General features: G+C 41.5%; 1 protein-coding gene across 2 annotated transcripts in view; it reads left to right on the top strand.

Annotated features, from left to right (window-relative positions):
- Positions 1–8,888: 8,888 nt before the first annotated feature.
- The window catches only part of LOC139627469 (MAM domain-containing glycosylphosphatidylinositol anchor protein 1), a 161,738-nt gene continuing 155,705 nt past the window's right edge, over positions 8,889–14,921 (top strand). For both annotated transcript variants that reach the window (XM_071488245.1, XM_071488243.1), the window contains exons 1-2: positions 8,889–9,852; positions 11,157–11,246. In XM_071488245.1, coding sequence (XP_071344346.1) covers positions 11,180–11,246 — 67 coding nt within the window. In that variant the 5' untranslated portion in view covers positions 8,889–9,852; positions 11,157–11,179. The remainder of the gene's footprint in view (positions 9,853–11,156; positions 11,247–14,921) is intronic.

Genomic DNA, 14,921 nt, shown 5'->3' with positions numbered 1-14,921 from the left:
TGGCATTGCTACTGTGTTGTAAATACTTGGCCTCTTATAAGCAGCTTGAAAATCAGCAGCTTTGTGAACAAAAAATAATAATGAAAGCATTCAGTATCATTTATTATTATTATTAACATATATTTGATATTATAGTGCAATGCCTAATGGCTATTCTAGTAAGTGTATTCAACCTCTGGTAGATTTGGTATGTTTTGTTAATATGGTGTAAATTATGTGAATGAATATGAATCCAAAAAAGGTGCCAGTGAGGTAATAATCATGCAACCATGCTAAATTTCGCAAGCAGCTGTGGCAATGTATTAATAATTATGACATTAACTGTTCTGTGAAGAGCATATATACCATTAAGGCATAGTCTTATCATGTTCATCTCACACACATAAAGTTGATATGTTGGCAGCAAGAGTCTAACACCTCTTTTATGCTTTAGGTAGCTGGAAAAACTTCATATCTATGTTAATTCTTGGCCCAGGAGCCTTTTTGGAGGAAGGAAATGACTTGATCTTAAAATTTAATGAGGACTTCAACTTAGGTGTTATTCTTTTTAATCACACTATAGAAAAGACTTGTGTGATAGAGAACCTCATCCCACCAAAACAAGGAGAAACACACATAAACAAACACTAACTCCATTCAAGGGGCATCTTATCGCTGGATTTATGGGCCAACTGGATACTGCTCAAAGGAAAGAGAGGGGGAAAAACACCTAAGAAAACAAGACAAACAACAAAATTAGTCATTTAATACCAGCAAATAAAGGCTTGGAAAGGAATGAAATATTTGATCCCCTAGATGTGAGTTTGAAGCAATTTGAGCCGGCAAATTACCTCCTTCTAATAAAAACTCAAATTTGGAAAGAGTCAAGGAGAGAGTAAGGAGAGAGAGAGAGAGAGAGAGACATTAGAGCTGGTCTTATACCACTGCTGCATTAATGATAGTGTTTGCCCGTGGCCAAACACACAGAGAGAGCTGTGTGTTAGCAGCAAAGAGAGGATAATAGTGCAGAGAATTATTAGACAGATCCTTCCAGCCTGTGTTTGAGTCAGTTCTTTAGCCCTATTACACACTGCGGGGGGTGGAGGGAGGGGTGAAGGGAGGGAGAGAGATTTAAACAAGTAATACTGCATTACACGCATTAAAGGGTGACAGTAATTACTTATACCACTCAAACTGAGGCATTAGACAGTAAAACACAAGCTGTGCATCCACTTCTTTCATTTGCCTCTCTCCCTCGATTAGTTTCTCTTTGTCACCTTCTCTCTGTTTTTTCTCCTCTCCTCTCCTCTTCTCACTCTCTTCTTACCTTGTCTGTGTCTTTCCGCTCTTCCTTATCAGGGTGGTAGCGGCTGCCTGGGTAATGAGGATCAGTGTTGTTTTAAACATGAAATGGTGAGAGGGCCCGGCGGGGCGGAATCAATAAGAGCCATTACCTCTCCTCTGTAATGATGCACCCCCCTCCCCCTTTTTTCTGTGCACACCACCCCTTGTCCCAGCCCATTTCTACCCGCTATCCAATATCGGATGGGAGGAGGTTATGAATTATCGAATCCCAAGGGCAATGTGCCTCGCCGCCAATTACCCAGTGAAAAATGACCCTTTCTTTGACGTAAGGGTGTGTGTCTGCGTGCAGATGTGTGTGTGTGTGTGTGTGCATGGGGTGGGTGGAGAGTTTGACATGGACTGGCTGATGTCACACAGTTGTGAACAGCTACGCCCCCTCTGTCTGTCTGTCTATATGCACACACTAACATGCATATGTAAAAACACTTATTTAACCATGGCTGTTAATTTGTGACTGATGATAAAAAAATAAAAAAAAATCTTTGTTTAGTGTGTGTTTGGACGCCGTGTAGGTGCAGCAAATTATCCATCAGCTTAAGAGGACAACGGGATATATGTTACTACACACTGAGCAAAGCCTTTTTCTTGCTGGTGGTGCAGTTTTGCACGATACACCATAGCTTCAGCAGACAACAGACATCATACCAACACATTTCACATCAGTTACTAGCATCTGTCAGTGGTACAATTTTCTATGATACTGTGACAAGTCTGTTATTCATTTCTGCTCATTTAACTACCCCTTAAAGGCAGATAATAATTTTTAACATACAGTAGTTTCTCTTGAAAAGCGCTACTGAGATATGACTGCCAATTTGTCAAATAGGCCTCACACACACACAATACCAGTCTGCTGAAAATTATGTTCACTGTGGACAATTAAGCAATAGTGTTTCATGTCAAACACCCACATTCCTTACCAGTAAAAGTGTGTGCCAGTAATGTGCTGTTGATGAAGCCCAGGCTGGTGGGTCCCTATCTCTCCTAACGTATCTGAACCATTCTTTTGTTGCCACGTGATCAAATATTGTTGGACGATCAGTCAGTTACATTGCCGGTGAAGGTTTAAAAATGTTATCAGTGAATGCAATCTGATCTTTTCACAGAAATCCAGGTTTGGTGTTTGGCTGAGAGAATTGGTTCACTTATAAGACTGAAAATACACCAAATGAGGATAATCCTTTGGAACCCTTAGTCTATGAGAACAGGCAGTTTCTCCTTTAGAGGCTTGCACACTCACCCTTGCAGAAAAGTACTCTGAAATTGCAATATACTTGTTACATGTTTCAAGCAGAATGGACCTAACACTTTGTTTTTAAACGTATAAACTTAGATAAACAATTAAATCCTACCGTGAGTTAAAGAGGGTGAGAAACAAGTATGCAAAACTAGCAAACAATCCGATATAACAACATTAAAAATGCTCATTAACCTGTGCATTTAAATTAGCAACCTGTAATTTACTTTCTCTAAACAACCAAAAGAGATACACAGTAAATAAGAACATGACGCATGGTTGAGCAGTCTCCCCCACTCTCCCGGGTGTGTTGGGTCTGGGGGAATATGGTGCTGAGGGTTTCTGACAGGAGCAGTTGTTTGTGTGCTACCACCAAGTTCACTGGCTTGACCTGACCACATACATGAATTTTATAATAACTTTATTTACTTGAACGCTACACCTCTTGCCCAATGTAGATAGGCAACAGTTTAAGTTATATATATAATTTCCCTCTCTATAATTTCCCTCTCCTTCAGACCTTTACCGTATACTACGTAGGTCAGCATCCCTTGTGCCATGAGGTCTTAATGTGTGTGTGAAGCTCTCTAACGTTAACACCTTGCTGCTCCTCCAGTCTCTTACTTGTCAACACTAGTGCCGGCTCACTGAAAGGTGCACAACACTGTATACTTGAAAACTTGAAATGTTTAATACATTCATAGGTGTACACCAAGCATATATAGAGGGGAAACTGAACTTGTTTATCTTGGCACAAGTCAACACCTTGTTAGGGTATTATGGTCTATCTAGACTGGCTCAATAACTAGATGCAAAATTCTTAAGAGCCAAGCTACCTGTGCCCTACCTGGACACTCTTCTTAACCTCAGAATCCTCTCAACTCCTTTCAGTGTCCACCTTCCTTTCTCATCTGCGTACTGATGTGTTGAGTTGTCAAGTGTAGACGCCTTTTTATCACTGGTTAACAGAGTTACATTGTGTTTATGTTACCCATTGTCTCTACCTCTCTCTCTCTCTCTCACACACACACTCACACACTCACACACACACCCACAAAGAGACAATGAAATTATCGGTGGTCTCAAGTGTATCTTTTCTGTCCATTTAGCTGTTTCTTTGTGGGGAAGTGCTTGATGCTGATATACAGCACTTTGAGCTCTGATTGAATTACACTGATGGGAACATCAATTACAGAGCATGCTACCAGAAAAACATTTTAACCAAGCACTTCAGATCATATTACAGTCTGCAGTACTCTGATGGGCTGACAAATTAAGAATCTGGGCAGAAGACATACTACATTTTAAAAGACAAATAGGGATTTTCATTAATCTCATGATATTTTGCTCATGATAAACTCAGTAGGATGGAAAATAACTATTTGACAACTTGCCAATAGGTGAAAACATAAATTTGAGGTACTCCAGTGATAAACAGTAATAGTTCTTCATGTTGTTTAAATAGTCTTTAGGATCGTGTCACCTCTCCAATCATTGCTTTGTATCTCTGTAAAATAACATCCAGTAGTATTTAATCAGTACTCCAAAATTTAATAAATGCTCGCAGTGTAATTTTCCCAAAACTCCATTGAGTCGTATTTTAACTGTACCTCTACACTTATTGTAATTTTCAAATGAATTATAAAGAAAGTACAGGATATCAGAATAACTACCTCCCTGTTAAAAGCAACATTTTGACACCTTTATACTGTAAGGACTTGTCCACCAATATATTTGTAAGTACAGTACTGTATTTCATTTTTACCTTACATCAGAGCTAGACTGTAATTTGAAGCCTGTTAGACAAAGTGTTACTCCTTTATTATTTGATTCAATAGCACTTTGTTTTGTTATTATATGTATGTTTGGCAGTACATCTATATTTTACTGGCAGGTTATCTATAAATGCACTCTTCTAACACGTCTCCAGTTTCCTCAGGGTCTGCAAAGAAAATCACACTGCTGTATAGACTTTGGTATTCTGTAACAAATCCAATTAGATTTGTGAGAGAATTAAATTATGTTGTATATTTGCTTTTCTAGGAAGTTCCAGGTTGTGTTGAAAGCTGTTTAAATCTTAAAGTCTTACAGTGATGGTATTCATGTCGTGTAGGAGCCAAGTGGGGACAGACTGACACTGATGGTGTTTGATTTCTGAGCAGGAGTTTCTCTCAGTGGGCAGGACAACTTGGACAGCGGTTTGTTCTGACTTGATTTATTCTCCTGGATATGAAAACAACATGATTTCATGGATGATCACGTAGAAATAGTCTGATGCAAGTTCCCTCAGAAATGAAAGGTTGATCTGTTTTTCTTTTATTTTTTCCAACCGACAAGGCAAACAACGGGATCATCCAAGGCATGTTTCTTGAATCTAACTTTATTCCGTTGTGCTGTTTTTGACTGAATTAAGGGTGTACCCAAAGCTGGGTGCCCTTGATAGAAAAACAGAAATGATGTATTTGTTAAAAAAAAACCAAAACAAGAAAAGATAAATAAAGAAGATGCTGTAAAAATAATAATGAAAGAAAATACTACAGTTCTGACGGGAAATGCTGTGTTTGTAACTTTCTGAGAGGCTTATACTTTTGAACTCACTGCAAGAGAAAGTTATTTTCTTGACCCACAGGACAACAGAGCACTTACTGGAAATTATTGTATGACACATGCAAGGATAATGTCCTTGTCACTGTCATCATGCAGCTTCACCAATTTATTAAATGTTCCATATTTTACACTTTTCTGGTGTTTTGAAGTCTTGATATCCAGAAGAAGATAGGTAAAGTTTACAGCTCTAGCAACAACAGGGCATCGGTGTCGGTCTCTGAGCCTCTCTTCTGATTGGCTGGCTCTTTTCTGAATGATACGCGGTCAGGCCGACCACAGGTAACAGATTGTAGCCTAATACTGCAGCTTAGCAAAAATCCTTGGTAAATGCAAATGGTGACGGTTAGTTAGTGCTGAAATGAGCCGAACAGACGGTTAAATTCAGACTAAAATGATCCAGTATATTGGAAAAAATAAACTGGTCTAAAATATTACTGTGCTTGGGAAGGCTTATAATCAAAAAGACATGGAAATTTCACTTTCTGCAATATGGGACCATTACAAAAGTGGGAAGCGCATCTGTGTGAGTGTGTAGCCGAGTCAAAATAGTAAATTTGGCAGGTGTTTGTATTTTCTTGTTGTCTGTGTTCACTTCTTTGTTGGCTCACTACACCCACCGCAATCATGGCTTCTCTCAGAAGCCTTCTGCAGTTCTTTGAAAAACAGGGTTTCATGCTGTGGGATGAATGTGTGTATGCTTGTGTGTGCATTTGCGTGTGGCTGCCACCCAAGGTTGTTCCTACAACATGTTGTCTTTTGAGATTCATTGCCTTAAGCAGCAATGATGCGATCTCAGCAAGACATGCCAAGACTGCTGGCTGTAGCCCAAGACAAGGGGCAGAAAGGAAAGGAAGGAAGGAAAGAGACATGTACTTGAGCCATATCCCTCTGATTTTGTTTACTCAGAGCAAAAGTTTTATTTGAATTTAAAGTGCTAAGTAACTGTTTGTCTTGATTCCTGTTGGGAACTTCAGATGAAAACCCCTGATTGTCTAATGCTAACTGTTGCCCACAAATGATTGAGGGGTACAAATGTTACCATCATGTTAGGCACAGAACAATCTGTGTTGAAAGTTGGCTCTTCAAAAAAAAAAAAAAAAGAAATAGAAAGAAAACCTTTCCCTTTCCCAGTGACCAGGATCATTGTAATTCAGTTGAATAACAAAACAATTTCCATTAAGTACTTTCTAAATGTACCTCTCATTCCTTCAGCATGAACACTTTTAAGTCTCCCAATTTATGCACCTTACATAAGAGGCTCTAAAGCCTAAAGAAGCTGACTCAAAGTTTTCAGCCTCTTGCCAACATAAAAGAAACAGTTTTATACGATTGGTACACTGATGCGAGAGAAATGATTTGGGATATTTTAATTCTAGTAAATGTATGTCAACCACTGATGTGAGATTAATTAACACTGCGTGTCTCTGCAGAACTAATCAGTCAGTGTAGAAGGCATTCAGAGTACAGTAGCACAGACCACTTTGAAGTTTAACATCACAGGCTTCAACAGCCTTTTCGATAGATGGACATTTGACTGGAGGGTTGCTAGTTCTAATCCCAGGCAGTTCTGGGAAATGTCAGCAGCTAAACAGAATCACAGAATGAGAAATGCTCTGCACTGCCTCCACTACCGAGGTGTCTTTGAGCAACGCACATAACCTGCAGTGGCACCTGGTCAACAGCTCAACTCTCGAAAGCTGTATGGTGGACTGCCGTGCTCGCTCTCTCTCTCTCTCTCTCTCTCTCTCTCTCTCTCTCTCTGTCTCTCTGTCTCTCTTTCTCTCTGCAGATAAGACCAAACGGTTACTGAGTTCAGGCAATGAAAGTTACTGCAGAACATTAGAAACTTTAATCATCATATCAGAAACAACACATTACAAGTCACAGGTCAATGAATTATTTGATTTGATATCAGGAAAATAAAAACATGGACTACAATATGAAACTATGACAAATCATCATATCAGACAAACTAACAAACAAACTTAAGAGTCAGGACAAATACTTGAGGGGTAAATGGTGTGTGGGACACTAATATTGCATTATGTGCTGCGATTATGCTGCCAGGCCTATAATGGATTACAACTGCATGGTATTTAGTGATATTTTGCTGCTATAGGCCTATACTGCCGGGGGACTTCCCATAATGCACCGAGCTCCTCTCTTCTCTCCCTCTCCATCTGTACACATTCATATCCCATTAATACATGTTACTAAATTGACTTCTTCTCTCTCCCGTAGTTGAGTGCTTTCTTGTCCTTCTCCTCTCTCTACCTGTCGCTCTCTAAAGTTATTTCTGCCTCCGGAGCAGAGTCTGGATGTGCGATTACTGCTAAACACCCACTGCTACAATTATTATTATCATTATCATTATTATTATTATTATTATTATTATTACACATGTCTTTGTGGAAATGTGCTGTGTTCTCTTTGTCTGCTGTCTTCTCTTTCTCTCCCCCTCTTGGAAAGTTCTCCTGAACTTTTCAACACATCCATTATCCTATAACTGCAAAATCCACCCACTCACTACTAGCAAACATTAACCAGATATTCATAAACCCTCAAGGTCAAAATATGGATTTATTTCTTTGTCACAGAGAATTATTTGAATAAAGGGAGCTGGTCATGCAATAAATGAGTTGGAAAAAATGAAACTGGACAGTTTAATATCCTTCTGTTTTCAAGGTGTCTGTCATACAATTGCAATACATTTACAACCGCAATCCTCATGACTACGCCGGCTGCTGTGGTAAAGTTTTTTATTATTTCTAGTAGTAACTTTGTCTTTAATTTTTCTTCTTTCTTCAAAATCCTGGTATTATTATATATAGCTGCTCTGTGTGGAACTAGATAAAGAAACATTTTGTTCTAAACCAACATCTGTAAATAAATGCATATTAACCAAGTTTTTTTTTTTTTAGTTAAGTCAATAATCTTTATGAAAACAGGAAAAATAACATATACCCATGTCTCTGTAAAATAAAGGTGCTGAAATAGAATATTCCTTTTCTATTTTTCCAGTGACAGATTGTTTGCTGTACCCTGAGAAGCAGGCTGTTTGATATTTAAAGTGCTTGCTTCACTCTATCCAGCTGCACATAGAGTCACTGCTTTGTGATAAACCAGCATCTCTCATGGAGAGGCCAGAAATACAAGGGCCCTTTACAAAGGACGCTGATTTCAGACCCCATCAACACACACACACACACACAACACACACACATACTTGTACTTCTATCTTTGTGAGGACACTCGTTGACATAATGCATTCCCTAGTCCCTTACCCTAACCTTAACCATCACAACTGAGTGCCTAACCCTGACCCTGACCCTAACCTTAACCTGAACCTAATTCTAACCATAACTCTAAAACCAAGTCTTAATCCTCAAAATGTGATTTGAAGGAGTCTCAAAAAGTGAGGACCGGCCAAAATGTCCTCACTTTCTCAAAATGTCCTCACTCTGTTAGTAAAATACTTTTTTTGGTCCTGAATATGTAGCAAGTACAAGTACACACACACACACACACACACACACGCATCCCGATAGTGGTGATGAGCTGAAACACGCCCCCATGTGGCCACACTGGTAAGTAAAAATTCGCCGGCAAAAAAGTGGAGAGAGAGGGGGGTGGGGGGGGGGTGGTGGTGGTGGTCAACAGTCAGTCTATTTCTGCTGTCAGAAATAATTGGTCCACGGGGCCCCTCTATTAGGCCAAAAACTTTCGGAGCGCCCTTCAGATCTAATTGGCACCGACGATCGGTGGCAATGCAGCTGGTCAACTCCATCAAAGAGTGGACAACAGAGAGAAACAACGCTGTTCCTGTGACTCTTCAAAGACAACTCTTCGAACACACACGAGTTGAAACGTATTTAAGGAAGGACCGGGAGACCGGGAGGTGAAAAAGAGTGAGTGGGGCAATGCTGCTCTGCTGACAACCTGTTCAGTGCGGAGCTGTGAGGCTTGAGCGCATCTATGTGTAATCCTCTGTCCTCCCTCCCCTCCCTCTCTCCAGCCTTCCATACCTCTCTCTCCCTCTCCGCAGACAGGGGCGGTCGTTCTCAGTCTGCGCACATATTCCACTTGGCCAGCATCACTTGGAGTCCACGGACACAGCGCTGATTGAACGAGCGGAGAGAAGCTCATTTTCAGAGCGCATGATTGTGTCAGAGGGGCTTCACTATACTGTCACCAGAGAGAAAGAGAGACACTAAAGCCACTTCAACCACGCCTTTAAGAGTAAATAATCCACAACAGAGGAGACTGGGTGCACAGGATTTTGCCCAACTAGCCTTGCTTGAGTTTTTCAAAGGGAAAGTGGTTTTTATTCTCATCTTTGGGAAGAGGGACTCTGTGGAATCGAGCAGCGGTGAGATTCCGCTGCCCGCTTTTCTGTGCGTAAAATAAAAGTTTAAAACACCAAGGAGATTATTTGAGAGATCTGGGAGCTCGGCAAACTCCACAATCTGTTCTCCGGGAATTGTAAAGCTCACATCGGACGCCCACTGGAGGAGGATATACAACTTTTCAACACATTTTTGTGGAGAGGCTTGGGAGGCGGGTTGGTGTAACGGAGAGCGGAGGAATCCTCTTCTCTGAGCCGGGAGGAGTGCGCGCTGCGCTGGGTAGCAGACAGACCCAAAGGACGGCACCTCGGAGACAAGGTAGAGACACGACGGGGATTACATGCCTACACAGACACTGCATTTATATTGTTGTCAGTGTTATCCTGTTTATCTGTTTACTTTCCGTCTTGCCCGTGTGCCTAGGCTACTTGCCAGTAAGAATGAAATGTGCATTAGAGGACGTCTAAAAATACAGGCAGTTTTTAATTAAACTCTGTTCTACATCAGTGCCAAAGTTGAGCCATCCTTGCTCCAGTTACAGTTAATTTGCGTCACCGGCCATACTCAGATTCTGGGTTTACCTTTCTTTCATTTGCATAGGCCTGTCTCTTTTTTTTTTTTTTTTTTTTTCTTATATGAGCAATAAAAAGATCTACCGGGTTACTACATCTCAGTAGGCTATAAGTCAAACGCTGCGCATCCTGACTTTAATGCAGATATTAACTCAGATGCATTGTAAATGAACTTTAATCACGGCGCGCCGTGCACCGCTCAGTGCAGCCGACTCAGAGCCATCACACAAATACAAGGGCCAGACTTCGGCGGAGACCCCCGTGTTCGGTCGGAGGAGTCCATTAGCCCCTGACTCCTGCTGCCTTTCATCCTCTCTCCTCAGGTTTTCCACAGGTTACAAACTGCGCGGACGAATAACACTAACATGTGATCACACCTGAATGTTTACAATAGCAGAGCTGCATTTAAAAAAGACTGTACAAATATAACCGCCGACAAAAAAAAAAAAAAAAGTGGAATTTGAAAATAAGAAGTCGACCTTTACCCCCTCTAACTACTGCAGGGACACTGTAGTTATAATTACACTGATCTGAAGGAAAGGCAGCGTGTGTCTGTGTGGGTGCTTGAGGTCCAAAGTGCATGACCCCACTTGTTGCTAATGTCCTCCGTGAATACTGCAGTCTAATCCTCAGTCCTGACCGCACCTGCCCCCCCCCCCCCCCCGCGTTGGAGAGAGGAGGAAGTTTAGTCACGTTAAACAGCAGACAATCCTGTCAATCTCCAATTCTCTAACGCACACAGCCCTGCGTGTAAGCTTCTTATAATCCACGATTTGTGATTGAATTACCCGCCCTTTAAGTTGAATGAAACGATGTAGGCTGTGCAGCCAGGGCTAAATTGCTCTGTAATATTATTTTCACGGCTTAAGGGGTTGGAGGAGACATAGCTGAACACGAAAACACAATTGAAAGTATCTCTTCTTCCTTTTGGATAACAATCACTCAGCTGTCGCCTCCTGTTTGTCACATGCGTTTGCAGGCTGCTCCCCTGTGAGCCTCTGTTTTCACCTCTCTCTCCCTCTTTTCTCCCTCTCTCTCCCTCTTTCTCAGGTTATGACGGTACTGAGCTGAGCATGGAGCTTTTCTGGATTTTCTTATTTTCTAGTGTCTATCCTCTTGCCTGGGGCCAAGGAGTTTATGGTAGGAACTGATATTTACTAATGTATTCCTATTATTACATCAATGCATACTTTATTAGTGCAGGCTGACTGAGCTCCATTGCAGCAGCGATGTTAATTTGTTCAATTATTGGCCCATAACCTTAATTAAGGCTTCTCCATGCCGCATATTGTCTGCCTTACAGTAGCTACAACGCACTAATAGGAGGCAGTGGGCTATAATAACTGACGTTTAAACTACTGCAAGAATAGCTTCAGGGAGATCGACAGCAAATTAACTTGTAAGGGAGATATTGCTTCTTGGAAGTCACAGGAGGCGGCTGGGAAAACATCCAGCTATGAGGTGAAGGGGAAACCCGCCCCATGCAAATCCAATCTCATTCCATTTTTAGGCAGGTATGAATCTTTATGGTGAAATTCACAGTAGGACCTCAGATTAGTGCTTCATGACAAACTGCATTGTTAAAGGATGGAGGTTATAGCTTGGCTACAGTTTAACTCACAAGTGCCCTGTGCTTGCTGCACACACTCTCTCGCTCACACACACTAACACACACAGAGAGAAACACACAAATACAACAGGTTTCAGCTGGAGGATGAGGCTGGCAGAGCTCTCTGAAACGTGGCCCGTCTTTGTCGGGTTAAACAGGACAGTCACACTGTGCTTTTGAGGATAAAGCGGAGATTTGTCCCCTCTTAAGGCTGTCTCACTGTACTACAAAGGCTCGGTTTCTTAAGCTACAGGCGCCTGGCCAGATATGCATCCTCCTGTCCCTTCAGGCAAGGCAAACACACAAACTGAACTGTCAGCTTTGATACTTTGATTCTGATGTTTGAAGGCATGTGGCAGCCATTGAAAACAAGGCCTGTTTAGTCATAGTTGCACAGAGTGCTGTTGTCATAAGCAATCCCATAGCCTGCCGTCACGCCGAGAAATGCTGACAATCTGTCATTTGCTGAAGCATATAGGTCCATGCAGAAGTCCTTGCTAACTAACCAAGCTTGTACCGCTCTAATACTTCCCTCTGCCACTGACGTGTCCGTATTAGCGTAAATTCTAACCATCTCTCAGGTGTCAAATTAGCTCGCACATCTTTACTTATGTAATTTGAACGCCTGTTGACACAATTTACATGTTGAGTCCTTTGTAAACAGAGCAGTGTCTGTGTCATCACGTGTACTTATCTGGGATCATTTGTTAACGGCAGGTGAAGGCCCTACTCCTTTTGATAAAGCTCAGATTCACCATAAGTCTGTTTCGAACACACTGACATGTTCCTTTCAAAATATTTCCAGCATACAAATATTCAGTATTTTCAAACACAGCAGGTTAAAAATACATGAGATCCAGAACTTTCAAGTTACTTTCAATGCCAGTGGTCATTTTGTTGGCGTGTGTGTTAGTTTTTTCAATCATGGAGTGACTTTTCTGATCTAGTTACGCTGTCCTGCAGAAGGCTCACATCTCCAGTTTGCCCTAGTGCATTCTTGTCCTCATTTATTTTTTTCATAATAACCGTATGAAACAGTTTTGGGTTCTCCACGGGGTGATATACTGATTGTCGTGAAGAGTTTGTGCTTGCGTGCCTCATGGGCTCTGTCACAAATATGCACTGGGTCGAAGCAGAGAGGTGTGCAGTCAGTGCCACTTGTGGAGGTTATAATGATATTTTCTTTTTTTCTAAGATTATATCTGATACTAAAAATATATATTTTTTAGTTGTTTTTTTTTTGTTTGTTTTTTTTTTTTTGGTTAGTGTTATAGGTTAGTTATCTGATGTGCAACAGCTGCCTTTCAGTCTCTGCTGAGGGAGGAAAAGTCTCAAAGCTTTGTGGGAATGCCAGCATTCACAGGCCCCACATTCCCAGGTGGACTGTGTGGTGGCGGTGCTCAGCTGTGTGTACCTGTGTAACAACTGTTTCATGTAGGTAAATCATCATCACTAAAAAAGAGCCATTCAGAAAGAACAAATCGCTTCACTATTTGCACAATTGCAGTAAACAACACGAGTAGGGAAGATGTGGGAGCGAGCCAATGAGATTGGCACGCTCCCTCGCTGTGTATGCAGATATGCATAAAATGGTTTCCCTCACTTTGGAATTGTTTAGCACTTGCTGTAGCAGACAGATGCGACTCACTGTCCATCGGGAGCTGAACGGTGAAAGCGTGCCTGATTGATGTCAGCGCTTTGGACGGCTGTGAGGTTCATTTACTGTAGCCCTCTCTGGGGTGTGTTTGGATGTGTGCGTCTTTTCTGTCAGCTCGTGCCTGCGTGTCTGCGCGCGCAAGTGTGTGTGAGTGTGAGTTGTGAGAATGTGCCAAATGCATGCACGAATATGAACTGTGTGTATGTGTGCATGCATGTTTGTGCAGCAGACACGCTTTTCTTACCACAGCAACAGTTTGCTGGCTCAGCAGGGACTTGTGGATCAGTCGGCTTCTCTTGCAGCAGTGTAGTATTGATTGTACTTCTGTGAATTCTGATAGGCTGTCAAAAAGCTTGTAACACCTGTCCATCAAACAGCAATTGGACAGAGAGGGGCTCCAAGAAAATGCAATGCTGTACTTCACAGAAAGATATATTTTTGCCACAATAAGCTTTGTTAAGAAAGTTGATGAGTATGATTTTATCTTAAGTCTTTTTTTTTTTTATTAGCCTCCTCTCCTTTCCTCTCCTCCTTTTTTTGGGGGGGATAAGCTTTTTTATATGCATTGCCACACACCCCTCTCCAAACACCCCTGCATACATATATATAGTGATTTTCAAGTTTCATTTAATCTGGGACACACTGTAATCCTAGGCATTACAAGCATGATGTGGCATTCACATACACCAACTCTCAACATAGTTAAGGATTAGGGGAGGATCTGAAAATTTAAAGAGCGTTCGCAGGAAGTCACTTGTCATCTGAAGAGCTCAACAGTTATGACACCAAAGCAGACAAACAGTGGCAAAGAAAGTGCGCCTGCATCTTTGTGTTGCTGCGTCACATCACACTCTGTGAGGCAACAGAGTTCACAAGGACACCAAATTATTGATTGCTTGACAAAGTCACACAAAACCATGAGCTGGTGCTGTAGATGGAATCCAAATTGCATTCGCCTGTAATATGATGCTTCATTATCTGCTTGTTAACAGGAAATTTAATGAACTTAAATCAATGATATTGCTTTAGAGTGTCCTTTTTTAAAATTTGAGCGAGGGCCTTGCAGCAGCAGAAGAGCTGAGGCCTTGCCACTGGCCATAGAACAAAGCACTACAAGAGATGCAGAAAATGAAAAAGTTTAATGCCTTAATGCCTAAATTGCGTACAAATTTACCATCACTTTGAAGATGTTGCCCAAGGAAGAATGAAAGGCTTGGAATACATTGCAAGTTTTTTATTTGCAGTCTGTCTGTGTGTAGACACACACCCAACATTTGAGCATCGTCTTAATGTGGAACTCTACTCGCTGCAGTGCATTAGCCTGACATGGCGCATGTGTTGAAAGGCGGTGACCTAGAAAGAGATCATTCCAGGTTTAACTGGCCTGGTCACTGGTCTCCCCTGTGACTTTAACCCTTCCCCTCCCCACATCAGCACTTTTTGTGTGTGTCTCTTTTATGTCTCTTGCTGCGGAGTTTATTTTGGATGCTGAATATTGCCCTTTTCTAATAAGCATCCATAATTTATTGTTTGCTCTAAGGGGATGGCG

This window comes from Trachinotus anak, unplaced genomic scaffold, assembly GCF_046630095.1.
Source record: "Trachinotus anak isolate AG129_WGS33_773 ecotype Australia unplaced genomic scaffold, CSIRO_AGI_Tana_v1 ptg000011l, whole genome shotgun sequence".
In the NCBI taxonomy this organism is placed as follows: Eukaryota; Metazoa; Chordata; class Actinopteri; order Carangiformes; family Carangidae; genus Trachinotus; species Trachinotus anak.
Note: the sequence above shows the minus strand (reverse complement) of the source record. Positions and strands in the feature narration are given on the sequence as shown.